General features: G+C 31.5%; 2 protein-coding genes and 1 long non-coding RNA gene across 3 annotated transcripts; 2 read left to right on the top strand and 1 right to left on the bottom strand.

Annotated features, from left to right (window-relative positions):
- The first annotated feature begins 1,477 nt into the window (after positions 1-1,477).
- On the top strand, positions 1,478-2,116 carry LOC109818479 (uncharacterized). The gene has a single exon (XM_020383958.3). The coding sequence runs from the start codon at positions 1,596-1,598 to the stop codon at positions 1,893-1,895; it is 300 nt and encodes a 99-aa protein (XP_020239547.1). The 5' UTR covers positions 1,478-1,595; the 3' UTR covers positions 1,896-2,116.
- Positions 2,117-3,055: 939 nt separating this feature from the next.
- LOC145954559 (uncharacterized) lies at positions 3,056-4,002 on the bottom strand. The gene is made up of 2 exons (XR_014431800.1): positions 3,514-4,002; positions 3,056-3,434 (listed from the first exon to the last, which is right to left on the bottom strand). It is a non-coding gene; the product is annotated as an uncharacterized LOC145954559 (long non-coding RNA).
- Positions 4,003-8,635: 4,633 nt separating this feature from the next.
- Positions 8,636-13,959, top strand: TRE1 (trehalase 1). The gene is made up of 12 exons (XM_020383954.3): positions 8,636-8,796; positions 8,942-9,458; positions 9,536-9,655; positions 10,877-10,992; positions 11,113-11,213; positions 11,291-11,400; positions 11,751-11,823; positions 11,905-12,066; positions 12,163-12,250; positions 12,873-12,972; positions 13,075-13,288; positions 13,500-13,959. The coding sequence occupies exons 1-12, from the start codon at positions 8,790-8,792 to the stop codon at positions 13,581-13,583; spliced, it is 1,692 nt and encodes a 563-aa protein (XP_020239543.1). The 5' UTR covers positions 8,636-8,789; the 3' UTR covers positions 13,584-13,959.
- The last annotated feature ends 3,866 nt before the right edge of the window (positions 13,960-17,825 follow it).

Raw genomic sequence — 17,825 nt, 5'->3', positions numbered from 1 at the left:
ACTACCATTTTTTTTTAGTAATCATTTGACTCACCATTTTAAAAATCTAATTCATATAACACTATTTCTAAAAGTTGAAGGGGTTTAATAGTCATGTACTCGATAATGTAAATTTTTTTACATTGTTAATCATTTAAATCATTATTTGTATGACTTTTAATATAAATATTGTAAAAGTCTATAAACTTATCATTTATGATGATTTGTGATTTAATAACTATAGAAAACTGTTTTATATTACTAGAGAATATCTCATTTTTCTCAATGTTAAAATTACATCTAAAAATTACATATTTTAATTTTAATAAACTTTAAAATTAAAAATTGGTTCCCACAATACTTTTGCATTCAATTTGTTGTTTTTAAATATATAGTTTTTATTGGATTGTTGTTTTTAGATTAAAACAAAATCAATTTTATTTTATCTTAATTTATTGAATTATATTATTTTATATGTTTTTTTTTATTAAAAAATACAATTGAATTGTTAAAACATGATAACTCAAAATCAATAATTATGATTCATGTAATCATATTCTTCGATTCAAGTTTAACGTTTAAGCTTTAAGAATGTTTTATTATATATATATATAGATAGATAAATAGATAGATAGATAGAGAGATATAGATAGATAAAGATAAAGATAGATATTTTGTATAAAAATAATTAACTTAACAATGAAAAAGAAAATCCAAATTTCGACCGTTAAAAAAGTTATCTGGACTAATTGGACAACCTATTTTTTTCTCCATTTATATTAAAAATAATAAATATTAGAAAATTTTCTTAAAAACACTAAGATTCGATAATTAATATTAATATTTATACACGACTATTAATAGTATAAACTAGTTATTGTTAAGTTAATTTTGCTTATCATTCGAAAACATTTTTATCCCCTAACAATTTTTTCTAATTCATTCATCCTTATTCTAGACCGTTTTTTATTTTTTTTTTATTTTTTTTAACAATCACAATCTTAGACGTTTTAAAAAAAACATATTTAAGAAGAAGAAAAAAGAGCCAAATTTCAACCGTTGAAAAAGTTATACCGGACTAATTGGACAATCTTGATTTAGAAAACACGTTTAAATAAAAACGAAAATCCAAATTTCAACCGTTAAAAAAGTTATACTGGATTAATTGAACAAGCTGTTTTTTTTCTCTCATTTATATTAGAAATAGTAAATATTAGAAAAATTTTCAAAAAGCATTAAGATTTGATAATTAATATTATTAATATAAAGGGAATAAAATTTATAGATTTAATAATTATTTAAAAAAAATAAATATATAAAAATACGAAGTAGCTCTTTTCCTATTTATTATTAATTAAAAAGTAAAAGAATGGGCTGCGGGCCCATGAAGCCGACTAGCATAGAGCGTACAGAATTGGCGTTTGACCAAGAATAGGAAAAGGACTATAGAAAGAAGAGAATAGAATTGGCGGTGACAAAGAAATTGGCAAATAAATCGAGAAAAACAAAGAAATCAGGGGCAACGTGGTAATTCCACTAACTCTCCCCATTCAACCCCAAACAAAAAGACGTTGGTTCGTTCCGTTTGAAGAAGAAAACTGAGATCTGATTCGACGATGGAGAACACCGGCAGTCTCATATCGAAGGAGAAGCTCGACCAGGTCGCCATGTGGCTTGGCTCCACCGTCTCCTCCGCTTTCTTTTCCTCCTTGGAACGCTTTTCCTGCGTCAACATCGCCACCTCTGACCCCGACAACGACGATGACGACGACGATTACTACTCCACCACCACCGCCACGCCCACCGCAGCCTCCGTAGCATCCGCCGAGCCAACCACAACCGCCGCCACCACCGATCCTCCTTCCGTTGAGGTCAACGGCCAAAACACAAACGACGTCTCCAACCTCCCCGTTTGAGACCGCACGACGACGTCGTTTCTGCTGATGCTGCGATGTATAGACCTTTTTCCTTTTCCTCCTTTCGTGTGTGTTAAGTAAGGAATCCCGATCTCCATTTCTACATAATTTTTGAAGTGGTGAAAAATGTGGTGTCATGCCGTTTTATGCCTCTTTACCTATATAATTGATTAATTACTTGCTTATATATTTCTATTAAATATATTATTATTATTTATTTATCCCGCTGTTGTGTTATTCGCGCTATTTCGCTTGAATTGTTGCTATCCTTTGCTTCAGCTAGGGTTTTATTTTGTCTGAATCATTGGGAATTTTGTACATATGATGGATTTAATTCCAATGCGCAAACGATAGCGTTTAGATGCGGTACTGTCTCGGAACTCTGTTTTTTATGTTTTCTAGCTAGGGAATAGGCATAGGTCCTGATTCATTTATTGTACATTGTGGTCCATTGTTGGTCGAGCCTTACATTGCTAAGATGTAAGAACAATGGTTTTGATTTTTAAAAAAAATGAGATTAAATGTGATGAAACGTGGTTGATGTGTGGATGTGGACGTTCAGTTAAATAGTATTTAGATTTATTGGATGGGTAGAGACTAGAGCCTAGAGAAAGATGTCTAGGTTACAAATACCGTTGCCAATTGCTTCCATGGATCAACATTAAGTAAGAGCATTCAAGTTTAAGATAAAGTCCAGTGTAGCTTTTTGTTAGAGCAGGTATTGGAATACGTGTACGGTGTACCCTCTGATGCTTATTTAATGAGCTGATCACAAGTCATAGTTTCAATTCACTGAGGTGTCGAACTCGAACGTATGCAATACTTTGGTTCTTGTGAGGATGGAAAACAAAATGGAAGGGAGAGGAGGAGCTGCTGTTATGCAGATTCATATCAGTAAGGATCGTACGGGGGAATTTGTGTTGTACCTCCAAAATCTCTTATTCAATTTCTCACACATAATAATTTTAGCACACCAAATACAAAATTCTTTAGTTCATAAATATTTGATATCAGGCTATTAGCATTGGGAATATGTTCAGAGGATAAGATTCCGTGGATGGTTAACCCTTGTTAAAATTGATACTTCATGCTTGTTCTAAGCCTAAGAAAGGTTCTCCACTGGAGTGCCCTTTACTTTTTGTTTTGAAGGATGCTGGATATGGGTGATAAAAATCTCTAATATCTATAATATAATGGAAAGGTATAACGCAATATATTCTAAAGCATAGGACGTGCAATGTGAGACTAATTTAAGCATAAGCTGTTTCCTTTTCTTTCTAGGTTTCATTTTTATCTTCCCCTGACTCTTTACATGTGCATGTGTGTGGGTGAATCACTCTGTAAACTCCTATAGCAAATGTATATCTTTTGTAGTTGGAAATCATAACTTACAGAAAGAAAAGAAGAATCATTGTATATCAACAGTGCCACATTCACTGGCCAGATGAAAAAGCTTTCTTCATATGTTGCTTTTGGTCATCACGCAGTCCTTCTCTCTCTGGCAGACAATCCCACCTGCTGGTTCCTTACCCAGAGCCACTGCAGTGTTAGCCAATTAATTTTCCTTAGAAATATACAGTAATACAATAATACAATATAAACAGTACATTGTTTTTACCGGTCTTACTGTTCTCCATTCTCCTTCCAACATAGAAGCATGACTATGCATCGTCGAATTATGTAAAGCTTTGCTCTCTTCTCCTTCAAAACTCTACCCTTTGGTGCCTGAAAGTTGGCTTGCTTTTCTGTGGATTTGGAAATTTCCATGATCTCGGTTATCTTTTTCCCAACTATTTCTGTTAGAATTCTTCTCTTGCGTTTGCTTTGAGTTTGAAGTCAATATAAGTGGTGAAAGTAAAGGCAAATAGTAATTCTAGTTAGCTTTCTGCGGTCAAACATAGAGCTGATATTCTGGTTTGAGTCGTGGTCTTGGTGTTCTCTGGTCTAACGTCCGGAATCCCGGGACTGCTGTCTTCTCTGCTCTGCCTCACCATTTACTGCCAAAAGACAAAGAAACTGCCTTGCCTCTAAGCCATGTGCTAACTTTTATTGGATGAGTATAAATGCTTAAGATTGACTCACTGGGTTTCTCTTCATCATGATACTGTCAAACTGAACGAGAAATATACAAATAATGTCTCGACCTTTGCACTCAGTGAGATTCTTGTCTCAAAAAAATCATTATATTTTGGCTTTAATTTCCCCTTTTGCCCCTATATTATAGTTTTTTCTCAAATTTCGTCTCAATTTTCCCTCAATTTGGTCGTTTCCATGTTATTTGTACAATTTGAGTTCATTTATTAACTTGACATTCAAAATTTAATGAAATAGTTGACGTGACATTCTACTGCACATCTATGTCTGTTCTATTTGTTAAATATTAATATTGGATGTCAACTTTACAAATATACTAAAATTATACAATTAAAATCGTAGAGGAGGCTAAATTTATGTAAAAAGGAGACTAAAATTGAACAACAACAATAATAAAATGACCAAAAAGTGTAATTAATTCTTAAATTTTTAAACTGAATGAAGTTTCAAGACCAAATTTGTATATCAATTGAATCACCAACTCCTTTCCCTAAAATTTTTAGATGTTTGATGCTAATACATATAAACTCACGCCTAAGTGGGGGGCTGGGTAGTGAAAATATTTAGAAAAGCACTCAATTTATTCTTTGAAAAAATTTAGTCAACCTATTCATGAAAAAAAAGTGGTCATAAAATGGTTCTTTACGATTATAAATATCACTTTAGTGATTAGTGTTTTTTAAAGAGTTAATCACCTATACACTTAATAAAATAAAAATAAAATAAAATAATTTAAAAGATATGATTGGTTGTCAATGTAAAAAATTTTATACTGGTAGTGTATGGATAATTAACTCTTTTTTAAATGAACTAAAGTATCGCCACTATTTTTTTTTTATACCTAATTTAAGTATCTTGATTTTGTCAAATCTCACCTTCATTTATCGGCAAGTGAGAGTACAAAATCAACATAACTAGTGTTTTCTTACATATACATATAAGACCAATTTGTGCAACCGAGAAAGTGGAAGTAAATAAGAAATAACAGAGCTTACCATATATAAAAAAATGCCGTTAATTACACTTTTTTCAACTCTAATTCATTCTGCAAATGCATTTTTACCCCCTCTTTAATAAATTAAGCACACTTCTAATGTTTCGGCTGTGTCTTAATAGTCCGTCAAATTAGAAGCTAGCTCTTAAAAATGCAAAAATCACCTTATGTCGTTAGCTAAATTTTGAGCCCTGTGAAATAGATATTGATGTGTTCGATAATGATAACCATACAATTTGACCAATAATTTCCCTGCGTGAGCGTCAAAAGAGCTATTGAGACCAACACGAGTAGTACTTGATTTCCTTCGCTATTAGGATGCATCTGATTAATAAATGAATCTGGATTATTAACGAAAGTCCATACCCCATTTCCATACTATTGTTTGGAATCTCATTTGTAAGACACGCATGCCCACATTTTCAAGTCAATTCAAGGTAAGTTGTATTTGTGGAAGCTATACACAGTGGCTCTGTTATTGACATGATTTTCTACGTCCTAAATGTGTTACGAGTCACGTTGCAGAGGCGCCACTATTCTACAGTGAGTACCTTTTCAGTATCTAACCTATGATGGCAATTTTATTGACAGGGCTTGTTTTGCAGTCCAGAATTGCTAGGAAACAATGTTTCAGATATGTGTTGAATGATGTCAGCATGCTGTTTTTTTTAATGAATATTGATAATCTCAGTTTCTCACGCCTCCTTTATTGCCTTCCATGTGACTTGTAAGGTAATTCTTGATTTGTCTTTTTTTGTGATTCAATCTTATGATAATTTAACCAATACATCTACAATCTATAATATATTTGGGTGTGAGATCTAAGTGGCCGATTGGCGCGTAACTTAGAAGCAATAATATTTATGGTTGTTTAGTGCCTAAGTTGATTAACATAAACATTTTATGATGTCAAAGACTAAAAAGACTTTGTTTGGATGGTCCGATAGTAAGCTGAGTGGAGTGAAATAATATATAGAACAAAGCGGAATGAATTAATAAAAAAGTGTGAGGGTTTAATTAAAGAAAAATACTAGTACGAAAAGAATTTGCACGAAATGTATTATACCATTATCTTATCATGATTTCAGTCAAATGCTTCTTACTTTTTATTTTTAATTTACCAATTGACCAATAAAATTTAAGCACTTGAAGTTGTGTTTATTCGTAACAAATTCTTTCGTATCATATAGGAACTCCTTTAATTAAAAGAGATAAGGCTATAATAATTAGATAAAAGTAAAAGTGATATATATTATGAGACGAGGGCTACCGTGGACCATGTTTATAAGTGGTCTACGGTGTTCCATATTTTTAACCACAAAATTCATCTAATTTTTATTGTAATATGATGCACCTTAATTTTATTTTATTTATTTTTCTTCTTTTTTCATATATCTAATTCTTTCTCTTTCTCATCCATGCCCCTTCTTCTGCTTTCTCCATCTAATACTTGAGCATCATAAACTCTCTTTTTGCTTTTGCTTTTGCTTCTACCTCCCTAAACCTCCAACTTTCAAAAACTCTAATTGCGAGTTCGATATGTCTTTTGGTTCGAATTCTCCAATTTTACGTCAGGGTGTTTATACTTTGCATCAAAACGTATCATATTGCGTGTCTTCACAGCAGAGTATTCTCCTTGTACCGCCAACAATGCGAAGGATCCTACACAAGGGTATAAGTCTCCATTTGTGTGCAGAAAATGAATTAGCGTTGTTTCTTTTAGGGGAAAAAAACTCAATTGTGTTAGAACCTCTTCCTCTAACTATGATTACGGATCTATTGTGGAATTGAGTGGGTTGTTGATATAAAAAAGGGGATTTTTTTTTGGGTGTTTGACATAGAAAGGAGAAGGCAACGGAAGAGAGAGAAAAAGAATTAAGTAAATGGGAAATGAAAAAATAAAATAAAATCAGGTACATATGGTGCGTCGTGGGAATGAGATGAATCTTGTGGATAAAAGAAATGGTGCACCATACACTTCATGAAGAAGTGCTGCATGGTAGCCTCTATCATATTATGATAGTATTAAATACCCCAAATAAGAAGGGAATAAAAATATTTGACTTTGTTTGATAAAAAAATACAAGTTTATATATATACATATATAGAGACAGATAGATTTGTTTATTTTAATAATAGTAAGTCTCTATAAATTTATTTTATTTAATAATTCATGTTTTATATTAAATTTTAATAATCTAACTGTTAAATTTAAAATTTTAATTCATAAATCAAATCTGTAAAATTTTAAAAAATTTAAAAATTGTTTAATACTTTGTTTCATTAATTAAACTTAATAAATAATTATAAACAAATCTCTTCTCATATATATATATATATATATATATATATAATTATGTAAATATGTGTAAAAATATGACAAACATTATTTGTGACGATAATTTTTGTACAAATCACACTTTTGTATGAAAGTTTTATAACATAAAACTCACTATTTTTTACCTATATTTTCATTCCACAAAACATATTATTTTCACACACTTTCTTCTTCTTCCTCTCATTTTCTATTATACCAAACAAGTTGTATATTAAAGTGGGAAAATAGTTTTAAAGGAAGAAATATGATAATAATTATTTAAAAATTTATAATAAAAAATATTTTAAACATAATGTATTTTTTTCTCCAAGTATTAAATTTACAATTTTGATCCTATGAATTTTAATCAAGTGATTTTAGTGCATCAAGTATTTTTTTGGAATTAAGAATTTGGATTTAAATATTATTTTTTAACATTTTGACACTTTCTTATTATATTTTTACATGTCATCTCATCGTGTCATCTTATTAATACATAATCATTTATATCTCTTTAACAAAAATTGATAAAAAAAATTAACATTACTTGATTACAATACTTAAGAGATTAATATCGTTTAATTGAAATTTAAGGGTTAAGAGTACATAATTAGAATACTAGATACATTTAAGTCTAAATTATATTATAATTTAAATTATCATAAATAAATATTTTCAAATGTAAGTTAGTTTTTAAAGTTAATATACAAATAATGATATTTTTTTTACAAGACAATGAACAATATTTGGACACTTAATTTTGAACACTCCATCAATATCTTTTATTTCTTTTGATATTTTTTTTATTATAAAAAATTTCACATGAACTAATAATATGACTAAAATAAAATATATAAATAAAAATAAATTCTTATTTTATAAGTCAATTTTATAATTTTATAAGATAAAATTAGACTTATTTTCATTTTCTTAATATGACATTAGACTTACTTATAAGTATTGTTAAAGTTATTAAACCATCCTTTTAGATTGCACAAATATAAAGTCCCACGTACTTCACATTGAAAATAAAAATGAACAATATTAAAGTTAATATTAAACTTATTAAACCATCCTTTTGGATTCCATTATCATTTAATGAAATGATCATAATAATAATATTAAAGTGTATTATAGAAGTGTTGATCTCATATATGAACATTAAAAATGTTTTAGAAATTATGCATCAAGTATAAGATGATAATAATAGTATGGAAAATGCTGTATCTTCAGAAAACGTTGGCCGAAAAATTGTCCGAATAATTAAAAAAAAAATTATTTTTTAATATTCATAACGTTTTTGGGCCTGCGTTTTCGGAGGCTGTAGCGTTACTCTAATAGTATATATCTTCTTCTTAATTCATAGAAACCAATTTTGTTAGGTTTGCGACATTCTTAATATAATTGTTTCTTAGAGTTAGAGAAAGGTTCCAAAGCATAAGTCAAGTTGCTTGTCTAGCTTGAATCGCCGGCACCGCAAATCGCTGTCATGGGTGGTTTGTTCTCTTCTTCTTCATCTTCATCATCTTTTGACTTGATTTGATTTAATTACTATCATCTTTCCCCAAACTCACTCACCTTGTTTAATTTCAATGGCACTCCGCCTCGCATGCCTCTCACTAACACTACTCACTGTGACAGCAACAGCAACAGCAACGCACTGTGACATGGCCGTCACGCCGTCAACCCCTCTCCTCTCCTTCCTCCAACGCCTCCAACAAACGGCGTTCGAAACCCTCGGCGCCGCTTCCGACTTCGATCCCAAGACCTACGTGGACCTGCCTCTCAACTTCTCCCTCTCCGACACCCAAAGCGCCTTCCAGAACCTTCCGAGGAGCGCCAACGGCTCCGTCCCCGTCCAGAGCCTCAAGCGCTTTCTACAAGCGTTCTTCGGAGGCGCAGGGGACGATCTCCTGTACCTGGACCCACCGGATTTCGTCCCCGACCCCGTGGGCTTCTTGCCCAAGGTGAAGCACCCCCTCGTCAGGGCCTGGGCCTTGCAGCTCCATTCGCTCTGGAAAAACTTGACGCGCCAAATATCCCCTGCGGTGCAGGCGCACCCGCACTTGCATACGCTGCTCCCTCTCCCTGCTTCTCTTGTCATTCCCGGCTCGCGTTTTCGCGAGGTTTATTACTGGGATTCCTATTGGGTAATTAGGTCCGTTTCTTGCTTCCTTCTCTTCCTACTCGGCCCATTGGGCCTGCCGCTACTTACTCTCTTTTATTGGGCTTCAGGGGCCTGCTGGCCAGTAAAATGCACCACACTGCTACGGCCATTGTCACCAATCTCATTTCCTTGATAGAGGAATATGGCTTTGTTCTTAATGGGGCTAGAGCATACTACACTAACAGGAGGTACTCTGTTTATGCTATTTCCCAACAAAAATAATAATAACTATGAAGTTTAAATATTAATTCGGTTCTTATAATTTCATCAAGGATCTAATGGTCATATTAAGTAAGTGTTAAAGTTTTTACTTCAATTATTATTATGATGACTTTTAGAATAGTTATCGTAAAAATCAACAAATTTATTGTACATGATGATTGTGATTAGATAATTGCGTAAAATTGTTGTAATTTTTTTTTCTTTTATAAATTTTATCTTAAGTTTCTATAATTAAAAATATTTTATTTTAATATTTGTTGTACATAATTTTTTTGTTGTTTCTTTTTAGTCTTTAAATTTTATAAATTTTATTTTTTAATCTTTATATTAAATAGATAGCAGGATTTAAAGGAAATGAAAACATTATATAAGGCGTAAGATAAAATATTTTTAACTACGTAGACTAAAAGTTACTAAAATTCATGAAATTATGAGATATTTAAACCTACTTATAATTAACATTGTACGTAAGTTTTCTACTTAAAAAACGTACTGAACGACTTTTGTTTCCTTTTTGATTTTTTTTTTTTTGGTTCCTATATTTGTCTTCTTAGAGCATTAGAGCATCTGCAGCGTATAAGCAATTTACTATGTCACATTATTTATTTTCCTCTCTTTTTCTTAAACAACGGAGTTTCTATAAGTAATTTTGTTAAAATTTAAGCAACCTATTTTAACACCTAAACAATGAAAAGCCTGTAGAACTTACTAATAAATTTAAACTCTTGGATTGGCTAACCTATTTCTGTGGCAATTGCAACATCTCATAGCAATTATGTAAAATGGCTAGAAGTTCTGCCAATGTGGAATTAATGTGCAGTGTTGCGAAAATGAAATAGAATAAGCTTGCAGCATTTTACTAATTTTCCTATTTACTAAATGGATGAAGTATTGAAATATTTACAAGGGATATATCGTCACTCCTGTTTCAACTTGAACCTTCATTTTTCTTCAGTTTTTGTTTTGTGCTTATGATGTATTTGCACTTAAAATATCGATTTCCTTTTCTTATTCCAGGTTTTCTAATTTAATCTTTTGATTTTAAAACAACTTAACGAATATGGTGATATCATGCCATTCTCATTCATATCTGCACTGCTTATTTTGAAATAAAAGGAAATTATTACAAATAATTATTGTTCTTTTAAACAGAATAGTTGACTATAAGCTTTACTACGATTTTACAGCCAGCCTCCCCTTTTAAGCGCTATGATTTATGAGATATACGGTAGCACGGGTGACATGCAATTGGTTAAAAGATCTCTACCTGCACTATTGAAAGAGTATGAATTTTGGAATTCAGGTATTGCACTACAACTGTTGCCTCAAATCTCAATCATTTTATTATCTGTGGTTGGATGATATATATATTTGTGCCTTCTAGGTTTCCCACATTGATTTTAACTTTTATTTTGCCTTGTAGATATACATAAAGTGACCGTTTTGGATGCTCAAGGTTGCACTCACATCTTAAATCGTTATAATGCGATGTGGGACAAACCCAGGCCAGAATCATCCATAATGGTGTGTGTGGTTTGTTAACAACTCTGGTATTGATAAAATGGCACCTTAACTATAACTTTGGGTAATTCATGCCTTAGGACGAGGCATCTGCTTCCAATTTCTCGAGTGTTTCAGAAAAACAACAGTTTTACCGTGATGTGGCATCAGCTGCTGAATCAGGATGGGATTTCAGCACCAGATGGATGAGGTACTATTTTGTATACACTAAAATTTTCAGCCTCCTAAAAAGAAAAAAAGTCATCTGAATATCTGCCTAGGCATTGAGATGCACTTGCTGTAATTCGGTGATTATGAGCGGTCCCAAGCCTAAGCAGGGCTCTTTAAATCAAATGCTCACTTTTATCAGAAGGCTTAGTTTTCACACGTTTCCTTCTTTAAGAGCCAAAAATACTTACATGAAATCATACCTAACCACTATAGTCGGTCTAATGGTAATAGGTTGAGGTAGTGTGCATGAAATATTAGATTTGAACCCTGTTCCATCATTGTAATTTCTTGAATCAAAATAAATATGAAATCATAATGCTTTTGATGCAGAAACCCGCCTAATTTCACAACAATGGCTACAACATCTGTGGTACCTGTTGACTTGAATGCATTTCTACTCGGGGTATGTCTTAGACCAATGACTAAAAGAAGTCCTAAAATATTGTCTGTAACCTTATCAATTCTGTGATGGCCATTGGTTCAGATGGAGCTCAATATTGCCTTCTTTGCAAAAGTTACTGGAGATAATAGCAATGCTGAGCGTTTCCTGGAAATTTCTGATCATAGAAAAAAGGCAATGAACTCTGTTTTCTGGAATGCAAACAAGAAACAATGGCTTGATTACTGGCTCAGCAATAAATGTGAGGTATTTCCTGGAGCCACTTGTATTCATCTACCATAAGATGAGCTGTCTTAGCCTTTTGCATTGCAGTTCTTCTGACTGTATATTTGATACTTTTAGGATGTTCATGTTTGGGAAAGCGGGCACCAGAATCAAAATGTATTTGCTTCCAATTTTGTTCCCTTGTGGATGAAGCCATTTTACTCAGGTATGCATATGTTACCACATCAACTTTAGTTGCGACTAATAAGTAAATTTAAGTATGTAACCAGCTGTTGCAATCATTGTGGTATCAATTTATTATTGGGTTCAATCCTTGTTGTTTGCTAATGAGCAAGCTTGAACGTTATTTACAGGAGCTTGCCTTGAATACAAATCATTCATGCATAGAGAATCAGGAACTTAATATCGATTTCCATAACTTATGGATTGCAGTTTTCGTCAGTTTGATTGTTCAATTATAGGTTAACTAGTTGCCTTATGGATCTTGCATGATAGGTTTTATAGTAACTGTAGATTAATTTAGTACGTGAGTTGAATAGTTGGTCTTTTAACATGTGGATTGATTGCTAAACAGGTTTAGGTTAGCAAGTGATTTTATGAAAAATGATCTAAAAAGGTGTTCAGCAGTGTCACGGGTAACATTAGTTTAAATAAGGAAGGAGTTTCTATTGAATGCACACAGAGGGTGCTTTAACAAATTTACTTCTAAAATATTTTTTGCTTGATATCAAACGAGCACCACCAACCAATAACCTTTCTCTCTGAAACGTTGAAAAAGATTTTCCTGCATTTTAAGCTGATTATAAATATGCTTTATTTTCATCAAGATACTTCACTTGTGGGTAGTGTTGTTGAAAGTCTCAAAACTTCTGGCCTGATCCGTGCTGCTGGATTTGCAACTTCTTTAACTGATTCAGGACAACAGTGGTAAGTAATAAGCATGGTGAGGTTGGGAAGGGAAGAGTAGACAGGTAAAAAAATATTTCAGTTAATCATCATTTGTTAAGGGCTCTTATATACTGGCAATAGGGACTTTCCGAATGGGTGGGCTCCACTTCAACATATGCTAGTGGAAGGCCTGCTAAAATCAGGGTTGAAAGAAGCTAGGTCATTGGCTGAGGAAATTGCCATCAGATGGATCACAACCAACTATATTGTTTACAAGAAAACAGGTGTAATGCATGAAAAGTATAACGTAGAGCGTTGTGGAGAATTTGGAGGTGGGGGCGAATATGTACCCCAGGTATGCCTCGGCTCCATATTTTGTTTTTGGTCTAGGGAAACGTTTGAGAAAAATATAGTATGAATGGAAGAAATTTGACTAGTAACTTTTTTCTGTATGGATTTGTTATTATTAGCCTTCTTTCAGAGGGACAAAATAAATGATATCTCCCATCTCTCTCTGTTATGTGCCTGTTTCCACATGAATCTGACTTGGTTGTATTACAATACAGACTGGTTTTGGCTGGTCAAATGGAGTTGTCTTGGCATTCTTGGAGGAGTTTGGATGGCCTGAAGATCGGAACATAGAATGCTGATGTGCTCAGAAATTGGAAGGTAGAAAAAATTTGGTACTCATGAAAGCTATTTGCATGAGGAGTTGAAGAAAACCAGTTATAATAAATGCGCGAAAAAGTCTCTTGTTAAAGCAATAAAACAGAGATGAAGTTGAGAATCTTGAGATTATTTGCCATTTCCAATATTTGATGTTTCCTTATAAATATATGTTTAGAATATTTATAAAAAGTGATGGATGACATCCGTCACATATCAATGCTTTGGCACAAATTGTTGCACATTTGCGAATTCTTTCCATCAAAGATTCCTGTGTAATGACATCAATTGGACCATTTGATGTAAGTTGCTTAATATTATTCATAAAATAACACTGGTGTCTGACGGCATTAAACACGATCCGAAATTGACAAATGACAAATGTTGGATTACAACTAATGTGTTGTTATATTGGGCCTGCGTTAACACTGCTACAAGACTGTATTGGGCTTGATATCTCTTGTTACAATCAACAGATACATGGGCATAATCATAGGCCTTGCGCATTGTTTCATGCAAGAAATTCCTTATAAACCTCAAATCTCGTGGACTATGGGCTTGGTGTTTGACGTAATAAATCTGAACTCATTAACAAAGTTTCTAAAAGATGTAATGAACAAATAAAAACAAAGATTGAATCAAACTTTAAAAGGCTTGAGAATCTCTTCATCCATCTATTTGTAAAGTCGTTACTCTTACCATAAAGACGTTGTACTAATGTTTACAAAACACAAATATGTTGTTTAGTGATGTTATTTAATATTAAGTAGTTGTCAGGACTCAGGTGGTATTTTATATTTTATTCAAAATATTTTGTACGGTTTAGTTTTTTTTATTTCACTCTTTCGGTGCAATGGAATTAGATTGAATCTGCAAGAACCAACTGGATTCGTTAATGTATACTGTGTCCCACCTGGGCACTGGGCTCATAATTTTTTTTTCTATCTAAGATTCTACGTGTACCACATCCATGAAATGAAATCTACAATAAGGTTATTTATTATATATCAAATTGCATTCTTTTTAATGTTTCCGTTAACTTTTTCCATTTCGGTTCACGAGTGAGAAAACTTAATTTGCGTTTGTGGCATGTGTCACCAACCCCACGCACCATCCATCGTCTCTTCACTTTTTTTCTTTTTTGGCATATATTGGTGGAGATTTGCCCAACCCTTCCTTACCAATCAACAAATGTCAGCTATTATTCGGTAATCAATCAAAGAATAGATTATAGGATTAAATTAAAATGGTGGATGGATGATTAGTGTCACTAAATCATTTTATTTAGATTAAGAAACCAGAAAAGCTTATTCCTAAAACCAAGGATGCGGGTCCTCCAAGATTCGACTCTAACCCATCAAAGAGTGGCAATCATTGAAGAATTCTTGCATTCAAATAAGCGAAATGTTGTTATGGGTCCTTATTATATACGTTGAGCCACCCTAGAATGAGTGAGTGGGAAGTAATTGCAACGATTTAAAATGGGATATAGTTAATGGAATTTGCTTCTCCTGACTCGAGTCCCACAATTGATTGGTCAAATAAAGGTGGCTAGGACTCACTAATGACCCAAAGCAGTGGATATGATTGATGATTGTGGCATATTAAAAAATGCACATAAAATCTAGGGCTCGATAAGATGGGTTGTGTTTATATGCAGGAGACAAATCAAAGAGAAAGCCACTTTTAGTTGCAAATACACAAGGTCTAACTGAGGTAGTATCATCCCTCCTTAATCCCATTAATCATTTTTTAATGATCATAAACTTCATGGTGTAATGACCAACCATGTACTTGTGTATGACCAATTCTTTACCTATATTGGCTATAGAATTTGTTATTACCAAATTAATTATCCCTAAAAATTTAAGGTTTTTAAGACAATCAATTCTTGATATTGCATGCATAGCGTAGTTAATCTATCATGTATATATAATGGGCCTTTAGCTCACAATTATTTATCATCACGAGTCTTTAATTTGTATTATCATTGTAGTATTGGCCGAATGCCTCGTGTTTTCAATGCACATAGTCATGATAGGCAAACGTGAACCCATCTTTTGGTGTTGTTGAAATGTATATCCAGAGTCAAATGAATCGGCAAAAGCGTTGTAGCTCCGAATTTATTCTATGCCTTATATTTTAAGTGAGAAACCTATAATTCATGTTACATATGAACTTCATTTATTAAATAGGTTTAACTATATTTTTGACTTCTCTAACTTTTTATTTAATCAATCACTTTAAAAGGTTATAAGTTTACTTTTTTCTTTCTTTTATACAATCTAATTTGTTAGTTTTCTTTTTGTTGACTATTAAATATTTTTTAATATATATATATATATATATATATATATATATATTATAAAAATTTTGTCTATAGATTACATTTATTCTCTTTCAAATATAATCTTATCCAAGTTGCATAAGAACATAATAGATCTCTTCTAGATATTTGACATAATTGCATATTCAAAACTTAAATTTGAGAGAATTGATTAAATTAAAATATTTTATATCAATTGGTTCACGTGATTTATTGGTAATTTTATTTCTATATTTAATTTCCTTAAATATCACGAATAGTTTTTGTTTATTTAATCTCTTTTTGAGTACCATGAGTTTCCCATTTATGTACCAATTGTTAGATATTGCTGGATTCATTTGAATAATTCTAGACCTTTCTAAATTCAGACCCTGCAAAATTCATTTGATTAATTAAAAAGCAATCTTATTTAATTAAACAAACAACTTCAACCAAATAGTTAAAACACTTATAATTCAGAAACAGGTAAAGTCATTTACTTGTAATTGTAGCTTGATGATACTTTGCACACCTGAAAGAATCAAAGTTTGCTTACGCTCAATTTCACCCCTACGAAACACTGTTTCATTACTTAAAGAAAAATGAGTTAAATAAATTTTTAACTTCTCAACCTTTTAAAAATATAATTTTAAAATTTTAATTTTTTTAATCAATTTTTACACTTTTTATTTTTTTATATAAATTATTCTTAAAATTAAGTTTTATTTATTAAATGATAACATTAATAAAATAAAGCTTCACTAATATATAACTGTAAGCAAATAATAAAATTATATATGTCATATAATTTGACATCTATTAAATAATTAAACATAAACAAATAAAAAATTACATATATTATATAATTTAATATTTGTTAAATAATTATGTGAATATCAATTGACAAATTATATATGATCATCATTGTAAAGACTAATTTATAGGATAGAAAATTAATGGAGGATTAACAATTTATGAAAAACTAAAAATTAAAATTTAAAAAAATTGAAAGATTAAAAACTTATTTAATTCTAAAAGGGTCATTAACGTAATTTAAAAATAATTAGTGTTGTAAGAAGAATGATTGAGCAGGTAATGGTAAATTGTGCATCCCGAAAATATGGTAGATTCGAGGATTGACCAATCTTTTTTAATGTTAAAATAAATGTCTAGATGGAGAAGTTATGTTGTTCTTCACTCACGTGCGGGATACATCGACTTTCGTGCCTGTCCCTCTTCCCAATTCCTCACATTTATTAGGATTTCATTAATCAACCGACAAAACCCATCACTCACTTCTTTCCTTTCTTCATCCACTCATCTATTTTATAAATCAAATTATTATTTTTAATGTATAGGGATTATATTAGAATTTACGAAATATAGAAACTAAATTATATACTATGTTTAACAAAAATATAATATTAAGTGCAATTTTTTTTAAAGACTATCACAATTCTATTAAAAAACTTAATTTATTAAATTAGTTTTGAGATTACCGAAAACATTAAAAACAAGAAATAAAATCATCAAATATGATTCGTTCTCAATAATCACAAGCTAGTCATTTTAGAGTGATTTTTTTGTCAATAGATACTTCTATTGTAATCTCTTTTTTGATGGACGATATTCATTAATAGAATACTTTAATTTTATACAAACTTGTTTCTCATGAGATTTTCTTTTTCTTTCCTTTTGATGGCCGAATACCATGTTTTGGATATTTTTTATAATTAAATTAGTTTTTTTTTAAATAGGAAAAATTATAAAAATGATCTCAATGAGAATTGAATCTAGATCATCGTACTTCTAACTATCCAATCCCTAGTAGTTTATAATTAAATGTGTTTTATTACAAATAAAATGTTAATTAAATAAAAGATATTTTATTAATTAGTGTACAATGATAATTTTATGAGTT

This window comes from Cajanus cajan, chromosome 2 (genome assembly GCF_000230855.2).
Source record: "Cajanus cajan strain Asha chromosome 2, NIPB_CcT2T_4, whole genome shotgun sequence".
Lineage (NCBI taxonomy): Eukaryota > Viridiplantae > Streptophyta > Magnoliopsida > Fabales > Fabaceae > Cajanus > Cajanus cajan.
The sequence above is the reverse complement of the archived record's forward strand: the minus strand, read 5'-3'. Positions and strand labels throughout refer to the sequence as shown.

Bases quoted from the DNA above. Each gene is read 5' to 3' on its own strand.
- LOC109818479 (XM_020383958.3), top strand. From the start codon at position 1,596: ATGGAGAACACCGGCAGTCTCATATCGAAGGAGAAGCTCGACCAGGTC.
- TRE1 (XM_020383954.3), top strand. The intron at 9,459-9,535 runs GTCCGTTTCTTG...ATTGGGCTTCAG, and splicing joins GATTCCTATTGGGTAATTAG to GGGCCTGCTGGCCAGTAAAA. The intron at 12,067-12,162 runs GTATTTCCTGGA...TGATACTTTTAG, and splicing joins GGCTCAGCAATAAATGTGAG to GATGTTCATGTTTGGGAAAG.